Genomic DNA, 22,211 nt, shown 5'->3' on the forward strand with positions numbered 1-22,211 from the left:
TCAGGAACAAATCTTCCTGCTGTTTTATGTTACTTTAAATACTATGTATTTCAAGATGACATTGTAATTAGACAACTGATACAGGTCTGGGAAGTTATTCTCACTTTTAAAATCCCCAGTGTTCTATTCCTTTTTGGAGGATGATCTCCCCTTGAAGTGCCTGACTTCTGTTCACAGCAGCGTGAATTACGTGGCTGTGGCAGCACTATCATACCTGAGATCATTTGAGTTTGTTCTGACTCATGCTTTCTGAATATATGGTGATATTAAGCAACACTGGGTTTGCTTAACTCCTCTTCAGCCTTAGCTGCCACACACATCCCTGTCTGTGTGCACACAGAGGTGTCTGAGCTACCATTTCTGAAGACAAGTGAATATCAGTGGCAGGTAGGAAGCAGCATATTGTGTGTTCATGGGCCATACTTGCCTCTTTGGCTGGAGACAGCAAAAGACTTACACAAAATCCAGGCTCCACAGAGGTCCCAGCCTGGGAAGTCAGGTAGCACTCAGCTAAAGTTACAGACTTTATCCTCTGCCTTCAGCAAACATTGCCAAAAATAGATTGGGTAAAATTACCTCAGTTCTGCTTTTGGGAAATTTAACTTTGGGCAATGATTCCCTAGATTTGTGAACCTCAGCCGACTGTATTCCCTCCAAGTTTCTTTCCTGTCCTTCATACACCTTTCTCAACAAACCTCCAAGTGATAACAGATATAAAGGGGAATTCCTGACCTTTTAACACAACTTTTGGAAAATACTGATGTTCTGTGGATCATAGGCTGGTAAACTTCTCATGAAGGCTAAGACTGCTCATTGACTAGCCTTTCAGCTATCAGTAGAACTGGAGATGGTGCTGAAAACTAGGACACCCATTGTAGAAATCATCTCAGGTCCAGTTGTTTGATTTCCCTTCTCAATCTGAATTTCCAAGGCTCCATTTGCAATTAATGTGCAGAAATAACCTTGTCTGGAGGGCAATTTTTCTCACCTATCTTAGACATCTTATCTTGGGATGAGGTGACTCATCATTTGGTATTCCTTTTTTTTCTCCATTAGTTATAAAGTCAGACTGGTACAGAAGTAGAGAATTTTTTTAAAACATCTGATTTACATGCAACTAATCCTTGTCCCAGTGTAGAAAAGGCCCTGTCCTAGAGAAATCAGGTATCACACAAATTACATGATACCTAATTTGGTGCCTGTGATACATTCTGTGGCCAGCCAAGGTGACAAATACTCAGAGGGACTGAGTGCTTGTAACTGCTGCTCTTGGCCATCAGGACACTGATACACCTGTGTTCTGCAAGGGGCAATTAGCCTGGAGAAAGAGGAACAGAGTCCTGAGCAGAGTGAGGTGAGTAAAGGCAGCAAGGGAAGTGTTTGCTGTGCTCCATCCCAAAAATTTTAGCTAGTTCCTGCCCAGTTGCATACAGCAGACTTGTTTCTGGACATACAGCGCATCTTCTCTGCCTTTTACAGAGCAGCAACAGTGCCCAATAACAAAAAAGGAGTACAGTTTGGAACAAAAGAATTTTGTCAGATATTTTTCTGGTAAAAAAAATAAAACAAATATAGAGTCCAGGTGAAGAAATGCAAACAGAAAGGTTTTTTCATCTTATACATCTTTCTGTTTGTTTAATGCACATCAGGCAAACCAAAAGATTGTAAATTTCTTCTTCTTACAAGGCATCAGACTCTGATGTTTCCAGTGTAGAAATGAGCAATAGCACTGAATGAGAATTATGAGAATTTCATTCTCACAATAGGGTCACCAAATGGTGTTTTGATCCAGAGAGATCTGCTCAGAGATTTTCAGAGCCCTGCCCTTCCTGGGGGATATACTCCATTTCCCTTCTTTCTCCCACTGGCTGTCGTCGCAGCTGCATTGCTGCAAATCCCACCTCTGCACCAGTCATGCAGGACTGGGCTACCCTGGTAGCTGGAGCAAATGTGCTGTTTCTCAGTAAAAATAGCCAGCAGGTCACATAAAAAATCAATCAGCCTAGTCTCAAGGGGGATAATTCCTGGCCAGTGCCACTACAGAATTTCTAATTTCAGGAGGTTAGGAATCATTTAACAAAATTGTTACTTCACACAGATTAAATACTCGGTCCATATTTTAGGGACCAAGAAGCTCTAAACCTCCCTAGATTACAAGCTCCAAGTACAGCTCACACAGAAGTATGCAGGCTAGGTTTTACAATTAGGCAGGATAGAACACTGCAAATAGTGTACCCATGGCAGCATGGAGCTGAGCATGGATTAATGATTAGTTGTTTACCCAGCTAATTAGGTGGGCTTTGGAGCCTTCCCTTACTGCCTCCATTGTATTGTGGGCACATGTCCAACACACTAGGTAGGATTTGTATGCCTGCACTGTCCAGCCCAGCTACCAGTGTCTGTGCAGATGCAAAGCTGTTGGTAGGCTGTTCTTTTGTGGTTTCAACTGGCACAAGCATGTCTTGGAAAAACAAATGTTGTAGCACCAAAATTCTGGAACTGGCATAGGCTAAACTTGGTAGTGTTTGTCCTGTGCAGTATCAGATACATAGTGGCAGAAGCTGATTCCCTGCAGCACCCAAGGATCTGATTCAGGGCCAAAAGCAAAACTGTAATAACAAAACAAGCAGTAAAGAAAACCTGAGTCCTCTTCCTTATCCTGTGTTTGACAGCTGAATGTTCCTGTGTGAAATGCTTCTTAGTATTATAACACAATGGTCTCAAGGATTGGTTTGATGCTATTCCTGGCACTGATGAAACATTTACAGTACTTCTGCTGAGCAGCCAAAGATACATTTTGTGTATTTGGAACACAAAAACCATTGGTGCTGTAGGCATGTTACACAGGATACATGTAATGGATCTGATGCTGACCCTAACTGATCTGCCTTTGTGTATTAGTTTTCACACATCCCAGTAATACACCCAAAAAGAAGAATTGAAAGAAAAGGGGTGGTTGCATTGGGTTGGTTATCAGCTTGAAGCAGATAGAGTAATAGTTGTCATAAGGAAAAACAGATCAGAAAGATTTCTTCAGTGTTGGGTTGCATACTTCTATGCACCAGAGACAGATCAATATAATTTTTAATATAAGCAGAAAAAACAAAAGAGAATAACAAAAGAGACTGTATTCACGCAGACTTTTATCACCTGAAACAATGCTCTGAAATAGTAGAACAGCTTTTAATGAGATGGAAAACAGACGGATAAAAAGATGGAGAACACACAGCACTTACCTAGATGAACAGTTGAGAAAATTGCACATCATCTCTTAGTTCAATTAAAAAAAAACAATAAAAATTGAAAGAATTTGAAAAAGAGAATGAAAGCCTATCCTTGCTGGTTACACTGATCTGAGATCAGTCAGCATTTCTCTCCAGCCACAACTGGCCATAGATTGGTCCACTACCTGCCCAGTAAACATGAATCTATGACTATGGCTCGTGAGCAAAATACCTCATGATCAGTCCATTTCTCCCAAAGTACTGGTGTACCAATGAAAGATGGTCAAATATAGGTAGAGGCTATAGGCAGCTTTACTTGCCTGGGCAGTGGGGGTTGTGCAGGTAAGGGAGTGACTGGCACACAGAGCCTCTGGGTGCGTGTCAGTAATGTTTGAAGTGCTCCTGAGTTCAGCAGTGTAGATGCAGCTTAAGTTAACTGATGGTGTCAGTTGCTTGTGATCAGGATTAGGAGCATCATGGCCTGCTCTGAGCAATATTGCAGAAAAGAAGTTGCATTTAAAATCTTGCCTGAACTAGGGGTAATCCTCATTAATGCATGCAGCTTGTGCTACCCAACTCTCCAGGAAAAAAAAATCTCTTTAGAAAGGGAACATTAAAAAGCACTTAGTGTATTCTGACAGGCTCAAAGTGAGACCCATAGGATGTCTCACCAATATGGAATAATAGAAAGCAAAAATGAAAAATCCGTATCTCTGTAGGTAAGCTGTGTCTGGTTTCTTGAATTTAAAGCCTTTCTTGTGAACTGCATTTCACCATGAAAATACATAGATTTCAGTGGAAAGCTTGACAAAACTCTGCTGGAGGCTCATCTGATCCGTATGATGTCAAAATACTCTTTAAATCAGATTTCAAGTTAATTCTTAAACTGATTTCATCTCCCCCAAGGTATGTAATTTTAATCCTAGGTGTTATGGCTTATCCTCCAGGTTGGGACATAGATTAATGATAACTGTGATTATCCCTGGATTATAGCAATGCACACAACAGGAGAACTTGCAGTTCTGCTGTCAAGGCCTGTTTTGCCGGACAGAATAAAATATCCCTTTGAAAACCTCTGAAGGTCATGCTATGAAAGACAAACTGCCTTTATGGTGTGGTTTCTGGAGCTTGGCCAAAACACTTGAAGTGCTCTCAGTCATATGTCGACATACTTGCATTTTAAATGGAGTCACACCACGATTCTTCATTTGCCTAGGAAATTTCCAGAGCCTTTCATCTGAAGCTGTTTCACTGTTGCTATTTTGACTTTGTTTTAGGAGGGGAACAGCATCTTGGCAGTTCGGTAGCTGGACCTGCCCTTAAGGCAAGTGCCGTGATCAAGTAAGCACAAGTGTGAGGCAGCAGCAAATATACTAATTCTGAAAAATCTTGAGCTAGATTTCTTCAATCAAACAGCAAATAGATCTAGCAGTGTGCATGCTGCACATGGGAGGAATGGGAGATAGATGCTACACACAGCTGTAAGACCCCTAATCCAGAAGGGTGAAGAGTTTTGGGCTGTGGTGCAATGCAAGGAGCTGATGAACCATCACAGACGAACACTGAGACTCCTCATACCAACCTGGCATGCATCAAGTCTATGATAGCAGATATTTACATCTCCTGACTGTAAGAAACTGGTCTCCAGTTCTAGACTGTTAGCAAGCATCCTATATGAAGTAGGTTGTATGGATACATGTTAGGCTACAACATGGTTATAGTCCTGACCAGTTCACTCACACAGAGTGCTAAAACCCACCTGTACAGGGTGCAGAAGGCAGTTTATAGGCCTAATTATGAGCTGAGGAAGCAGCAATGGCTTTAATCTGTTGTGCTTCTACAGAATCATCATGTGGCTTCAAGTCAGGCAAACATTCTTCAACTCAGTTTCTTCCTAGCTATAGGTGATATTATCTGCCTTCTTAACAGGGCTATTATTATGTGAAATATTGCTATAAAGATATGGAAAGCAATCTAAAAACACTGTATCAGCTTGATGGTCTCGAGCAATGCACTACAGATTAACTCCTACAAACCTCTCCATTATAGTTCCATCTTTCAAACCACAGATTTTTTTCTCACTTCCAAATTTATTTCATAAAAACTCATTTGTCTTTATTGAATCACAGAATCATAGAATGTTAGGGGTTGGAAGGCACCTCTAGAGATCACCTAGTCCAAGTCCCCTGCCAAAGCAGGATAACCTAGGACAGGCCACACAGGAATGCATCCAGGCAGGTTTTGAGAGTCTCTGAGTTTTCAAAGTCTCCAGAGAAGGAGCCACCACAAGCTCTCTGTTGTGGTGGATGGAGCCTGTTCCAGTGCTCCATCACCCTCACAGTGAAGAAGCTTCTCATACTGAGGTGGAACTTCCAATGTTTTAGCTTAAACAGATTACTGGGCACCACTGAAAAGAAATTGGCCCTTCTTGACACCCATCCCTTAGATATTTATAGACATTAATAAGATCCCCCCATAGCCTTATTTTCTGAGGGCTAAACAGTCCCAGTTGTCTCAGTCTTTCTTCACAGGAGAAATGTTAAATTTCCTTAAACATTGTTGTAGCTCTCTATTGGACTCTCTCCAGTAGATCCCTGTCTCTCTTGAAGGAAAACGTGCTGAGGGTACACTCTATCCCCTCATCCAGGTCATTGATGAAGATATTGAACAAAACTGGAACCAGTACTGATCCTGGGGAACACCACAGGATACAGGACTCCAGCATGACCCTGTGCTACTGATCACAACCCTCTGAACTCTGTTGTTGAGCCAGTTACCAGTCCACCTCACCGTCCAATTGTCCATCCCACATTTCTTGAATTTTGCTATGCGGATGTTATGGGAGACTGTCAAAAGCTTTACTGAAGTCAAGGTATATGACATCCACTGCTCTTCCTTCATCTACCCATTTGGTGATGCCTTCGTAGAAGGATATCAGGTTAGTCAAGCAAGATCTCTTGATAAGCTTTTCTTTCATGTGGTTAGAGATGGCCTCCAGAACGAGCTGCTCCATCACCTTTCCAGGAATGGAGGTGAGGCTGGTCTGTAACTGCCTGGGTCTTCCTTCTTGCCTTTTTTGAAGACAGGAGTGACATTGGCTTTCTTTCAGTCTTCAGGCACCTCTCCCATTCGCTGCAGTTTTTCAAAAATGCTGGAGAGTGGCTTGTCAACAACATCAGCCAGCTCTCCCAGGGCACATGGATGCATCCCTTGGGGCCCATACACTGTGTTTTCAGTTTATGTAAGCAATCTCTAACCCAGTCCTCACTGACCAGTGGAGAGTCTTCCTCCCTCCAGTTATGCTCCCTTATTTTCAGTGACTGGGATTCCTGAGGGATGCTTTTCAGAGTAAAGACTGAGGCAAAGAAGGCACTCAGCAACTCCTCCATATTTGCATCTTCTGTTACCGTATTGCCCACTTTGTTTAGCACTGGACCCACTTTTTCCTTACTCTTCTTTTTCCCATTGATGTATCTGAAGAATGTGGTCAGAATATTGAAAAGGACAGAAAAGAAAGGAACAACGAAGCTTAAGTACCTAACCAGTTCAAGAAATCCTTCCCAATATTCAGTTCCCTCTCAAAGGTAACTGAACATATTCAGATTGCTTTGTAAATCCCACTGGGACAGAATCTGTCTTGAGGTGTGTGAATGTACAGCATCCTGCACTCATGTGATTTGATGTTTTTTGGAACCATATATTAAAGATGTGGTACAAAAACAGGAGCAAAAAGGAAGGCATTACTAGCAATCAAGCATTTCTCAATAACTTCTTTTTTGTTTATAATAGTGTAGGTACACACAAAAAGGCTATTGCCAAGTCTGATGAATCCAAGTCTCAGTATTTAAACACAATCATGGGATTCTGTATACGTATCCTTTAGGGCAATTTAATTAGAGTGAATTGCCAGTTAGCAACTGAAAATTAATTTCCTCTGTTGATGCTGCTATCCTGTAACACTAATTTTGAATATTAATGCTACTCAGTTTTAACTACCATGCATGCTGCCCAAGTGCTGATGAATACTCCATGTATGTAGACAGCACGATAAAAATTCTACTCTATTTGCATTCATTGATACAGGGGTCAAATTATTGTAAGACTCTGCATCATTCCCAGAAATTGCATTTGCTTGTGTTTAAGTTGTAGAGACCATAAAACTAATTGTCCTAATCACATATCCTATTTTCCATTTCATAGGTCCATTAATATATATTAGTCATTAATGGATGCCACAAATTGTAGCTTTCTCATTAAAATGACAAACTGAGAAACGTACACCTGAAGTTAATTTTTATCAAATTTTTTATTAAACATTTTTTTCTCTTTATACTTTGAACATAAATACACACATTTTATGGCTCATGTTATAAAAGACATTACTATGTGTTAGAAAACATATATAGAATATATTGTAGTGGTTACACTTGCTTCCCTCTTTCCCTGGTATTTTCCATAACTTCTATTAACCTAGCAAAATAATATCAGAAAGCAAAATCCAACCTACCTAGCAGCACAGTCTACAACAGCTATACAGACTATTTGCCAGCTGTGAGAGAAACTTGGTTCCTGCCCATGTTCATAGTAAGGTAACACGAGTTAGCTGCATATCAGAAATCAAACACTGCACCTTGTGTTTAGTCAGTTCCTAAAAGCCTAGTTCATGATAATGTGTATTTTTAAAGGCAGACATACAGCTTCTCTTTTTCTTTGCATCTTAGTAAGATAAATAGATACATATTTTCAAAATAGCATAATGTAAATGAGGGACCCAGTTCTGTTCTTACTGAAATCGTTGGCAAAACTCCGGTGTACTTTCAGAAGAACAGATTTGTATTTTGTTTCTACTGTTTTATTGATAAAACTGAAGAAAATCACATTTAAGCTGGAAGACAGGGCGAATTTCACTTGAAAATTCTCGTGCATTGCTGCTATCAGATCCTGTTATAACACCATGCAGGGTGCATTTCCACTTGAATCTGTGGTGGACTCTGCTCCTGGATAGAAAGATCCACAAGAGAGTGGAGGTGATCCTCCAGTCCCACAGACTCAGAGATGAAATCCCACGCCAAAGAAGAATTCAGAATAAAACCTGTGGTCTTTTTATTGCAGTGTAGGGATACCAGACTATGTATACTTTATACACAGAAGAATCTTTCAGCTTGTTTTTCAATATACATACATTAAACTGTACAATGCAGTACTTCCACACAGTGGGCAAAGAGCAGCTCCCAGGGCCATAGCTATGGAAGATTGTAGAAAGCACAACTGGCCTTGATTCCTCAAGCCAGGCAAGCCCCAGAAGTAGTCCAGGGAGAAGAGGAAAAGTTTGAGAAAACATTGCCAGCTGCCTGGCTTAGAGGCACTTTGCTCCCACCCCATCCCCCCAGGACTCATGCTATTAGTGAGCCCATGCCAATGCTGACAACACTCAAAGTTGTGAGAGAGACAGTTTAAGAAATGAAATAGAAGCACAAAACAGTACTGCAGATCCTAAGCCTATAATACCACCTGTAACAAGTATCCTTTGTGACTCACTCATGTTTGTGCTGTTATGGCTCAAGAATCTTATTCTGATCAGGATGTAGGACACAGGCAAAACCTCTGGAAAGAAATCAGGGTGAGTTCCTGATTTCTGAATTGCCTGTTTTGGGGGCACCTACCAGGCAGACTGTGCTGGCATTCCCTCTGTCCTGTACAACCTAGTTTCTTAGTATCTTTTAGTCTATTGCTGAGGAAAAAGGATGTTCTCAGTGACTTCATTCAACTTGTTATCCATATTAAACATATTTCACTGAAGGAAACGTCTCATCACCATTTTTGGCAATGACTTTCTGAGCTGAAGGCTCTATCTTATATTCCACAAGTGCAAAGACTAGTGCAAAAAGCAATTACAGTAGGAATCCCAAATTCAAAGTTTCCTTTGGAAAGACCGATTCATTAAGAAATTATGATTAAGTCTCTATTTAGAAGTCAGCCCTTTTATGCTACCAAAGCAACTGCTTGCCCCACTGAGTGAATGAAGCTGTGAATGCTGTTTTCTCACACCATGCTCAGCAGAAACTTATGGTGAAATGAGGTGATGGACACTCAGATACGACCATATCACTGCTGTGACATTATTTAATAGGTGCTTGCCTGAGGGTGCAGCACAAATCAATTTATGTCAGATCTATAGGCATAATGATTACCTGTACTTCCTATAGATATTCCAATGTTAGTGTATTCCTCCCCAATTAATGATTTAATTAATAATTCCATTGTTAATTTACTGGATGTGCATGTCTCCTTAAAAAAGGCATAGTCCATGTCTAGCTCTGACACTGAGTCACCAGGGGGAGAATGTGACAGCAGCACAACAGTGCACAGCTCTCCTGTATCTGCATTTTCTACTTGCCCCAAGACATAGCATCCTTAGAACTTTCTCTGTATAACAAAGGCAAGCCAAAGACACATTGCACCCACCAAGAAAACAAATGCACTTTTTGTACTGCAACTTTTTTTTAAGGAATACTGAGCATAAGAAATATTAATAAAAAATATCTGTTTTCCATGTTGAAATAAACAAATAGCAGTCAATTAATATAACTGCTGTTGTCCAAACCAAACTCTGGCTTGTGGAATGTTGTTACAAAATATTATAGTAATTACCAAATTAATATTAGCTTGCACTGGACTATTTATTCTTCTAAAATATTTGCTAATTGGCTAAAATCTACAGTCCGTGCAATATGCCACTTTGGAAAAAGAAAAACAGCTGATTTACATAGTGAAAACCAGCATGAGACATGGCATGCATTCCTTGACTTCCCTAAGTGCTATAGAACATAATTATGATATTTATAAATGTGACTATAAATAAGGTTCTAAAACCATTTAAAAGTGTCTAACAGATCCTTTCTGTTCTAAGTATCAAGGGCAGCATCAACTGCTAAACATTTTCCAATACCCTATCACTGCAGAATATTCCAAGCATGTGAAGAATCAGTCTTGCAACCCTTAATAATCCTGTGATCAAAGCCTACTGAAACTGCTCCCAGGTGTATTAAACTCTACCCATTTGGATCCTAAGCTGGCATTTGCTGTAAAAGGGTATCAGAGTATTTTTAATAGCAGAAAGTATCTTGGATGCAGTTCAGTTAGATATTCAATAGAGGGATTTGCCAGACCATCACTGAAGACACTACTTCGTCTTGTCGCTGCTGCTTGGTCTTCTTGTTCACTCTTCTGTGTCCTTGGCCACCAGAAATAACTAATACTGAACTTGCTTTCATCTTCTTAGACCTCTGTCTTTTACTTTTAAATGAAATATTTTGATCTTTCAAAAGCTCATAAATGTTACTGTCCTCTGGCCTATGTTCTAAGGAACTCGATCCATGAGACAAAGTCAGGGATCCAGAAGATGATGATAAGTCACTTTTTTGTGCAATAGATCCTACTGAACCCCCCAGCCAAATTGCAGTGTCATGGGTGTTACTGAGGGAAGAGCCTGGTCTTTCACTGTGCAGAATATTCTTTTGGTCATCGTCCTGACCTTCTGAGCCAGGAGGCAAGCTGTGCCTCACTTTGTTTCTGTTCTTCTTGTTTAGAGATGTAGCCATTACAAGAAACTTGACTGGGCCATTGTGTGCATGGTACGACACCATTCCTCTTCCTGGAGTCGGAAGAAAAAGACAATTAGAGAATATAATTTATTTTATCACAGTGTTCCACCATAATTAGTTCATTAAATTAGTTCAGAAAAGCGTAACTCGTAAACTGTAACTGTATCCAGTCTGTCTTTGGCCTTGTCTGTATATAATTTACAGAAAAAAATGCACAAAAAATCTATTGTACCACAGGTGTTTTAGGACTGTACTAATAAATGAGCTGAAACATGGCATTGTGAATTTTAGTAGACTTACTCTTGTGCTTTGTTCTTACAACAGCGTCAACACAGAAGTGCTGCAAACTCCTTTTTGTTGGCATCTGCACAAATGTAACATTGAGTTTTCTCCAGTAATCCACAAACGAAATATTTGGGTTTCAGTTAATACCATTGTACCTCTGTACCTCTCCAGAATAGCATAAGAACATCTATTTCATTGTAAGAGACCCTCCACACTATACAGTAGGAACTAAAACTCATCTTGCTCAATGGCTGTCTAGTTACCATGGCAGATTCATAAGGACAGGATTGAGCAATTATAAATTTATTTTTAAATATTTTAACAGTGGAACATTGGTGGTACAAGGAAGATTTACACTATACAAATCATTAGAATGTATAAAAAACAAATTCCATATGGCCAAATTCAGAAGCTATAAGAATATGTGGCTTTTACAGAAGGAAAAAAAAGCAAAAAAAAAAAGCCTAGCATTCTACAAATCCAGTTATAATATGGAAAAGAGTGAGGCTAAAAATCACTCTGTCCATCCCTAGTTCCCTAATGCTTTTCAGGTTATGATAAAATAGACTTTGCTTTTACAGAAAGTGTAATGAGAAAAAGTTGAATTATCACCATTGGAAACACAACTGAAAAAGAGTCATAATTTTTCAGTTCAAATCCCAAATATGGTATTGAAGACTATCAAAGAATACAAGAATAGATCTCTAAATGTAATGTTGCTAGATATGTGAAATATGAAAAATCTTGACTCAAAATAAAAGCAAGAACATAAAAATGACAAACCACAAGAATCAAAACAGAAAATGGAGAATAAAATGAGATTTTTTTTATTTTATTCTGCAACTATGCTTTTTCTGTATTGCATTTCTTTTCACCTAACACAGGCTCTCTATTTTTAAGAAGCATTTATCCTGTGTCACACTGGATTATTGCTGCGTATTTTGCTGAACACAGAGGATTTCATTTTCATTTTGCAAAGTTACATAAGCTGGGTTTTTGTTGTTTTTTTTTTTTTTCCCCTGAAGGAAGTTGCAAACAGCTTGCCTCAAAATCTGTCAGCTTCCCTCCACAGTGCAGAAGCTTGAGCAAAATTCTGAACTCAAAACATAGCATGGCAAAGCCCCTAGTAGACACTTTAAAAATCTTGCTTCTGCTAGTACCTTGAACATTTGCAAAGAGATACAGCAGCATTCATGTATTTATATTTCAAAAGGAGTAACAGGAAAGTAACTAAAAAAAACGCCTCTCTTCAAAATGCAAAAATTTTGATCACTGTGAAAACAAACAGAAAGAAATATATACTTTCATATATTCCAAGCCTACTGTTTTGAGAGAAAGGGCACAAAACCCATTTACTGAATAATCAGTCAGACAACTTATTAAACTTTCTGTACCCATGTCTCTAAACCTGATGTGTCTACTGTCCCCAAATCTGGAAGAAAGATTGTTTGCACTGTCTTCTCATGGCCCTCAAATTTGGCTTCTCAAATTTGACCATCTCTGACAGGGTTAACACCTATCTTAGTCTTATGTCCTAAAAACCAAGCTGCCTCAGCTCAAACAACTGAGCCAGAACTAGTCAAGTATCTCTCTATACTGTAAAGCTCAGAAAGAAGAACAAACATAATTTCATCATAAAGCTCTGACACATATCTAACCAATGCAGGTAACCTGGCAGGTTCATTTAAGCTGTTGGCAAAACAGAAACAACCTTCAGCATAAAACCATTGTATTTGGTCTGTCTGAGGACTTTCACTCACCAGTTACTTTGGGAATCCCCTGCAAGCGTGGCACTGGCAATGCTACAATGATACCCAGGTTTGTTCCAACCAGCAACAACCCATGGCACACCAGGAGGCTGCTGACTGAAACTCGCTGCTGCCCTGCAAAGTTTAGGAGTACTCTGTTACTTAAGAATGAAGATTGTCACCTAGATCAAAGTAACCTCAAGCAAACGCTATCAGTTGTATCATATCATTCAGCATAGCACTTACTGCAAAGGTAAATATTTTTCTGGATTGTGGCATTAAATTTCATGTATACAACAGTTTAATTACTGTTTAACTTCTGAAATATTCTGTCCTAAATCTCTAAACTACAGTATCTAAAAGTAGACGTAGATTATCTTTACAAATATGTTTTTTCAAATAGACTGTATTTGTACATTCTCAATATGAAACTGAAATATATATTCTGAAATATAAACTGAAATTTATATTCTCAACTCAAAGGCATTTTACTTCACAACACTCAATATATTGCCATAACACACTATTCTCAAGACTCAGTCCTGTTCACAACCGATATTTTTCTCCTAGTTTTCATTCTGTGAAAATGTATGAAATGTTCTGTCCCTCTGTTTGAGTCTGGGCTCCTCCATACAAGAATGGCGTTGGCATATTGGAAAAAGTCAAACAGAAGGTGACAAATATGATCAGGAGACTGGAGCATATGGTATACAAAGAGGTTAAAAGAAGTGATGTCTATGCCTGTCTGATGGGAAGGTGCACAGAAGACAGAGCCAGACTCTATTCAGATGTGCACAGTGATAGGATGAGACACAACAGATAGAACTTGGAACATGAGAAATTCAGATTTTAAGTAGGGAAAAGCTTCTTCATCATAAGGGTGGTCAAACACTGCAATGGGTTGCTCAGAGAGGTTTTAGAATCTCCACCTTATCCAAAGACATTAAAAATTTGGCTGGACAAATCCTTAAAGAACCAGGTCTGACCAGGCCTGCTTCAAGAAGGATGGACAAGATGACCTCCAGAGTAATTTCTTTTTATGGTTCTGTGATTTTCTATAACATATTATTTATGGGATTGCTATTCTTCTAACAAAAACAAAGTAATTTTGCTTGCAAAATGTTTGATTCAGTTCAGATGCATTTTCAAGATGGCCTTGCCAAGTTTCAGAAATGGAAACTATGGCCTGCCCAACCTTCTGCCATAGTCCAAGAGTACATGGAGAAGCACTTAAACTCTGCTGCAGTCTTTCACATTAAAAATCTGCTTGCTCTTGGATTTATAATTAACTTTACATGTAAGAGCAGTAATTTCCATCTCCATCACAGCTCTCAGTTGTTAATAAGTTCATCAGTAAGTAGGCATTTAGATTCCAGGTCTGACATAACTTGGATGGACCTGCAAGTTGCTTTGGAAAAGGACCTTAATTATGGTGTATCACAAATGAATAATGCATTTTCCATCTCATACCTTGAAGCTGAGCCAATCTACACCCAAGAATATATGAATCTCTGACCTACTTGGAAAGCCCAGAAGGAGCAGCTTGACTGTAGCCCAAAACACTCAACTCCAAAGCAGCAGGCAGACCACAGTTCAAGTCTTTCCTCACAGAACTTTACAAAAACAAAGTATTAACCCATTAAATCAGCAGCTGTAACAAGCACAAGTAAGTTCATGAGGCTCCATTCATCCCATGCAGACCTTCAGGGATGTATGTTGTTTTCCATAAACTGCAGATGTTTATGCTGTTAGGACTGCATCAGACCTCTTCAGCTGGATAAGTGTGAATGGTCTCTGCCTATAGATAAATTACAAACTTTTTGAAGCTGGGAGTTTGCCTTTTTCATAGTTTTTTGGTTGATTGGTTTGGTTTTGATGAGGTTTTTTTGTGCAAATTTTTTGTTTTGCTTTGGGGTTTACTGAGATATTAATGGGATTAATTTCTTTTCCAAAACAAAGCACACAAAGGTGCTCTTTTGGCACAAAAGAAGTTCAAGCAGTGATGCCTAAAAACCTATGTGTATTGGAACTTTCAAAACTCAGTATTTGAATTCTGTGATGTAGAGGTCAAGCTCGCTCAAGTTCTGTGTGGGGCCACACAAACCCCTCTGCCACAACCCCCCCCTGCCAGAGCAAGGACAAAGTAACCCCAGATTAGCTTAACCTCACTCCTTTTCACCTGAAGCTTGTTTGACAAAGTTCAAACAGAAATACCTAAGAACAATTTTAAAACTTTTAAAATTACAAAGAATTTCAACTCTACTTTTGCGTCTCAAACCCCTCAGCAGAAAGTATAAAACAATGTGTGTGAGTTCATACTCCAACTCTGAAGCAACTTCTAACCAGTAATTTTTACCAGAGAAAACTGGTAATATGCATTACTGTTTCCATGGGGAAAATAGCAAACTATCAGGCAGCAACTTAGAACCTTAAACACTGAGCACAATCTTAAGCACGAACCACCTATATATAGTAAGGTTAAAAGGAAAACTGCTTGCTTTGAAGTCTTGGAAAAGCAGGAAACATCTGCATCTGAAAATGTACTTTGAAACAGCACACAACTAAAGTTGTATATAGATATCAAAAGGCCATTAAAATATCAACTCAAATTATAAATTTTTTATCTGCTAGTCAATGTTTGAAATAATACTTTTCTTTGTTATTTTGTGATATTTTATTGATATTTTTCAAATTCAGTGGGAAAAAGTAAAGCAAATTCTTTAGAATGCATTATGCAGTAAGCACAGAAATTAGCAAGTTAAGAAGGGAAAATTATAAACATAAATGCCAAACCAAATCAAATACCCCATATCTTTAAATTAAGACAAAGAACTGAATTCAACATTAAAGATTACACATGGACAAACTATTTTAATACCTATACTCTGCTGTATGTTTGCCTTTCTCAATTACAAGAACCACCAGATCCAGATAAATACTTGTGTGTTTCCACACAGATCTTTTGAAGTCAACCCTAGGTAGGTGCAAGGGCACACTGGTGCATACCCTCTTATATCACCATGCTGCTCTTACTATACAGAAATACTCTACAGATTCATTGGGCTGACCTGAAATTTCTCCCAACCCTTTTATCATTTCCCAGAAGTAAAATAATTTAAAACATTGCATTTTATGGTCTGGCATCTGGTGGGGTAGGGAAAAACAAAGCTGCACACCTCAAAGTAGAGTTTGCTTTCTGCAGAGAGAATCATAGAATCATAGAATTGGCTGGGTTGGAAGGGACCTCAGAGATCATCAAGTCCAACCCTTGATCCACTACTGCTGCAGTTACCAGACCATGGCACTGAGTGCCACATCCAGTCTCTTTTTAAATATCTCCAGGGACAGAGAATCCACCACTTCCCAGGGCAGCCCATTCCAATGTCTGATCACCCTCTTGGTAAAGAAATTCTTTCTAATATCTAATGTAAACCTCCCCTGGCACAACTTGAGACCGTGCCCTCTTGTCTTGCTGAGGGTTGCCTGGGAAAAGAGACCAACCCCCACCTGGCTACAACCTCCTTTCAGGTAGTTGTAGAGAGTGATGAGGTCTCCCCTGAGCCTCCTCTTCTCCAGGCTGAACAGCCCCAGCTCCCTCAGCCTCTCCTCATAGGACTTGTGCTTGAGTCCCTTCACCAGCCTAGTTGCCTCCTTTGGACCTGCTCCAGGACCTCGATATCCTTCCTAAACTGAGGGGCCCAGAACTGGACACAGAGGACATGATGTATTTTTTTGTTTGCATTTCTCATATCTGTTTTCAGGAAACACATGTGTCATTAGAGGATATATGAATATAAACAGAATACAGCAACCCTAGCAGAAATCAAACAGCTAACCTGTCATCGTCCATTGCTCATGCAATGAAATTACATGTGTCAAGGTAACCTCTTTAAAAGGACAAACTCTTTTGGAGCTGAAAGGAAAAACATAAAGATGCTCTTGAATAATGAAATATTGAATGGGACTACACAAAATGAGCAAACTGTCTACTCAGCATAATGTGTGTGAGAGGGCTGTGATGAAGGCTGGTGAAAAAATGCCTCTGCTGAGATTTCAACTACAGATCACAAATGCTAGGCACAGATATGCTCTCCCAATGAGGTACACTGCACAGGTGTAGTGTGTGTGTGCTTTTTTTCAAATGCTAAGAATTTTCTTTCTCCCTCCTGCTTCGTATGTCCTCTGTTCAGCTAAGTTATGCCTGGGCCACTCAAAGACAATCCAGCTGTACTGTAGTTTACTAGATAACGAAATAAAGAGTTATCTGGACCTATAATAATGATGAAGTTCTTGCTTTCAACCATTCTCTTCCATTCTCATATGGCATTTGTGGGTTTTTTATGTTTTGTTACAGAACACGGGGTTGCTATACATTATGAGGGTGTATTTCTGAGGATACATGCAATACAGGTACTGTGGACCACTCTGGACTAAAATGTCCACTCCATGGTTGTTTCTGTGACCCTGGTTTAATTTCCAGTCCTGCATTCCTACACACAAACTTCCCCTAACTCCAGAAAGCAGCCCTCCATTTTTTCAAACAGACTTCCACAGATTTAACAAATTATGTCCAGCAGATAAAGGATTCTGCCATACGCAGTCTGATTTTTTTTTTTTTTTAATAAACTTTGATGAATTCTCCTGTGCTGTTTCCCTTATACTCCATTTCTCTGTGATTCCCACCCACTCTGCTGCAGAATTGTCTTCCTCAAAGCAAAGGAAGCACATCCCTTACCAAAAAGAGCAGGCAGTGATATTTAATGGTGTCTTCTCCTAAGAACAAACTTGGGAAAATCTGACACATGAGAACTGGTTACTAAGGTTTTGAGAACCTCCTACTCTTCTATCTTAATTACTACAGCTGTCCTTTAAATACAGCACTATAGCTCACCATAACCAGTCATGACAGTGATAGGAAATTTTTCTTTTACTTCTACGTGTAACAACAAAATAATTTCATTAACTTCATAGAGTGATGCTCCTCTCACGTTGCTTTAAACAAAGACACAGGTGATATGTCCAGGTAGCCTATCAGGCCAATACTACATTTTGTTTTCCTACTAAAATCTTGGCAAAAGAAGTACAGCTTCTTCAAAGTTATGAGATCTTGCCTTTTTAACCTCTCAAGACTCTTAGCAATATTTTTACATCAATTTCTTCTCACTCTTTTCAATAGCAGTTCAATTTTTACTTATGTGTGATTTTTCTTTTTTAAGAAACTCCAGCTGGATTTGAGAAAACTAACAGAGCTGTTTTCTTTAAAACCAGAAGTCCTAAAAATCATCAGTAGAGACACACATATTTTGTAAATGCACAGTTATTTCACTCCTTTACTTTGTTGGGATTTTTTTGTTTGTTTGTTTTTGTGGTTTGTTTAAATCACATTATATAATGCACAGAATTTGATTTATTCTTTGGCTGCTTTTAATTCCAAAAGATCCTTCCTGCTGCTTTATTAGGTTAACTCTGTCATTTAGCCTTTGTTGTTGCAGCACTATTGGGATCATATAAACAGGCCCAAGAGCTACTGATAAATAATTGAAATTCATTTCATTTTTAGAATGGATTCTCCTTTGGAACATTTTCTGTAATAATGCTCTACTCCTGTTATAAATTTCCATTTCCATTCACTGGATTGCTTTTTCTGAATACAGAGAAAAAGAAAAGGAACTAAAATGGGTAAGAATGACACAGAGGAGATATAATTAGCTAAAACAGTTTTTAAAAAAAAATTGTATGCTACAGTTTTATTACTATAGCAATGAACACTAAAGCTAAATTTTTAAACTATTCCTTTGAAGATTTTTATACACAGAAAACACATATAAGGGAGACTCTATTTCCCCTTTCCCTCTGCTGTAAATAACAGAACACATTAAAAGTTAATCTTTTTACAACTCATCTTGATTTCTGGGCATCACACAGTGATGAATTCAATCCAACAACCTGTTTAAAGGAAGGTGATCTGCTGCTGTTCAGTGCTGGAGCTACAGTTAACCACCAGATGTAAAAAACACCCTGTTTAGAACGTGATATAAATGGATGTAATTTAAAATAGAGCTTTATCACAAAGCTAACGTCATCTGAAAGAAAACATGATAAGAAGACAGGGACTGAAGGAGTGAAACATTTTTGATCCAAGAATCATACCTGACTCTTGTAAGCATGCAAATATAACCTCAGTGCAGGGAGAACTGGGCTGTGCTAGGTGCAAAGCAATAAAGCTGGTGCACACATTGCCCATAAAACCTGCAGATTCTCTGTCTATTGCAGTTTGTAAACAGGGAGAGACAGAAAAAACAGTTGCCCCCTCATTGGCACCTCATGCCCAGCCATGCCAGTATCCCTTTTTTGTCCGTATTTCCTCCCAGAATTGCCACAGCTCCCACCTAATGTGCTTGCTGGTGCTTGCAAAACACTCACTTGCAAAACAGATACAGGAAGTGCAACTGTCTGTGACACTGATGATTTGAGGATGATTGAACAGCTTCTGTCTTAGAGCACTTAAAGATCTGTTAACTTTATCCTAACAAACACAGGTTATGTTTATTTAAGACTAACCTTTTAATTCAACAAATTAAATCTCCAACCAGCAAAAGACTGAACACACTCTGAAATGGGAGTGTTTTGAGTGGCTGAGCTGAGATCACTGGAACTACTGATGCAACTAAAATTAAGCAAGTGAGGTCCAGATCATAGGCAAACTGACTCCATCATGTACTTTAATGCTAAGATCCAGAAGCAAATACTAAACTCTGCAAACACATTTTCATGGCAGACTGCATTGTCCTACTGCTTCACAGTCATTAAAAAAACAAAATAAAAAGCTAAACAAAAGAATCCACCTGCTTATCTATATGATTACATGATTATAGCCTCTAAGGAGGAAATTTGCAGTCAACTGGCTCACTGCACACTCTTTTTCTGGGCAGGCAACAGATTGTGATTTACTAAAGCAAACAGTCCCACGACAGTTATCAGACTCAAAGTCTGAGATGGACTTTTTGATTTTGGCCTAATGTACAATATTCTGGTGAATGATACTGATAAAGACAAAACAAAAATGTTATAATACAATGTGCTTCAACTACCTGGCAACATATTGTGAACAGGTGTGGCAATGTTAACATCCTGGAGGTGCTTCAGTGTCTCAGTGTGGAACAGGCGAAGAGTAGATCCAGATGTGAAGGCAATCCAGATTCCCACTCCAGCAACAGCCATGTGAGAGATTACCATCCCTTCCTCTTGATGGGCTTCAAAATGGGTCTGTAAGAAAAACAATGGATTTGGATTCTGTGGGGAGATGCAACTGAATAACATTAACCAACCTTCTTCATCAGCTGTTCAGTATAGGCACTGTATCTTTGTCCTTTGGACAAAGCTAAGCTTTCTCTGCCTTGCTCAGGATATGTTCTGATTGCTGCATTTGGTTGCTTGCTTTGGTTTTGGGTTGGTTTTTTTTTTTTTTTTTGTGTGTGTGTATCGTCCCTCTCCCCCCCCCCCCTTTTTTTTTTTTTTCTTAAAAAAAAAAAATACATCATCATTAGTATGGAAGGATTCTCAGCAAAAGTTCTATCTAATGATAAAGTAACTTCACGGTAACTTAGACATTGTACTTATTAAAAATATTGCATGTGAGGGGCTAGCAAGCCTGTAACAGCTCAGACTTCAAAGGATTTTGTATTTCTTTATTGATAGTCCTTTGGGAAAACTACCACAGATGAGGTTCCTGGGAGTGGGCAGGTTTTTCCCAGAACATTACTTTTATCAACAGCTAAACTCCTCTTTGAACAGTACAAAATATTTTTGCCTGCACTGTTAGGGGGTATTTTCAGCACAAGGATAACAGAATCAAGGAAAAAGTAATCTTTAGAAAGCAGAGTGTTTATGAATATAAATGCACAATTATTTGCTCAGCTCTGTATGAAACAATGTGAACCTTAGTATTCCAGTTTTTCACCTCACAGGGAACTTCACAAGTATTAGGTATTTTGTTTTCCTGTCCTTTAAAATATTGATGCCTCTCATTCGAAAGGCCAAAACCCTCCTTCTGAAGTAACACAAAACTTTGAATAAAGACCTTTTCCCTTGACCTTGACCTGGTACCTTCACATTTACAACTTCTGTGTTGCTCCAGGCAGGCTGAAACCTCCCTACATGTCCTTGTTAACACCCAAGATAAAGCTGTAGTAAAGTTCTTTAATCATTAACAAGAAGTACGGATTTTTTTTTTTACCCTCCCATTTTTTCTTCTAAGTAAATAATTTCTGAAGTTAAGCAGCCTTTGAATATTGTGCCAGCTATTATCAAACACAGGGAGCTATTCTGATAAACGTAAAACTTCCTTGGCTAAATAAGTGACACTGTTCCTTGGATACAAATTTGTCTCTGAGGGATATGGAAGTAAATATCTGCTCTCATATTGACACTAAATATTATATACTATTAATTATATTTGCAGATCAAAAGGAAAAGTACCACCCTTCTCTTCATAAAAGTACACTTACATTTTCTATTCATTACAATTAATAGCTACATTTTTGGTCATTTTGCATCAAAATCTAAAATACATGTTTCTCAGAATAAGATCCTAGCCTGAATTATATTTTGAATATACTAGGGTTACAGATATACTGTTCAAATTATCTACCTAAATTAAACAAACAAGCTAAGATCATAGGTAAAGAATAGACGTTTAAGCTTTTACAATGTGTAACATTTGATATTATACTTAGTAGGCACTTAATTTTATTTTCATACTCCATGAATTTCCACTGAAAAATTGGTTGTTTAAAAAGAAGGGGATTTTTTTTTTTTTTTAAATTTGTTAACACTATTCTTCAAATTCTACTAAATGAACAGAACAGTTTCTCTGCAGCTATTAGGCTGTGGTTGGTTTTGAGTGTTACTGTATACACTTCTTGATTCCTCGAATAACAACACTGAAGATTGCAGGGTAAGAACCTCTGGCAGGCACATTTATATTCACCATTTTCCTCAGTGAAACTCCCTTCATTCTTTACCAAATGATACACATAATTTGAAAATCATATGATTTATTTAACAGAAGAATTCATCCATGAACATCTTTCAAAGCTAGAAGCAGTTCTTGTGACTAAATTTATTGATATTCTCATCATGCATGTTAAATTGCAAAAAGGATTTAAAAATGGTAACCTCTGTTTAGAGACTCACACATCCCTACACTGATGACCAACTGACTTTTGAAAACTTCTCCAAGGCCACTGAAATAAACCTAACCAGCAATTTTCTCTGGAGTGGTCTGACCACAGCTGACAATTCTGTTGGTGCCACTGTAAACAACTTGCACATGCATTTTTGTCACATTC

General features: G+C 38.6%; 1 protein-coding gene across 5 annotated transcripts in view; it reads right to left on the reverse strand.

Annotated features, from left to right (window-relative positions):
- Positions 1-7,511: 7,511 nt before the first annotated feature.
- The window catches only part of ARHGEF10 (Rho guanine nucleotide exchange factor 10), a 112,744-nt gene continuing 98,044 nt past the window's right edge, over positions 7,512-22,211 (reverse strand). For all 5 annotated transcript variants that reach the window (XM_071741774.1, XM_071741777.1, XM_071741775.1 and 2 more), the window contains 3 exons: positions 19,953-20,127; positions 12,874-12,996; positions 7,512-10,878 (listed from right to left, as the gene is read on the reverse strand). In XM_071741774.1, the coding sequence (XP_071597875.1) occupies positions 10,364-10,878; positions 12,874-12,996; positions 19,953-20,127 (813 nt within the window). In that variant the 3' untranslated portion in view covers positions 7,512-10,363. The remainder of the gene's footprint in view (positions 10,879-12,873; positions 12,997-19,952; positions 20,128-22,211) is intronic.

Source organism: Heliangelus exortis, chromosome 3, assembly GCF_036169615.1.
Source record: "Heliangelus exortis chromosome 3, bHelExo1.hap1, whole genome shotgun sequence".
Taxonomy (NCBI): domain Eukaryota; kingdom Metazoa; phylum Chordata; class Aves; order Apodiformes; family Trochilidae; genus Heliangelus; species Heliangelus exortis.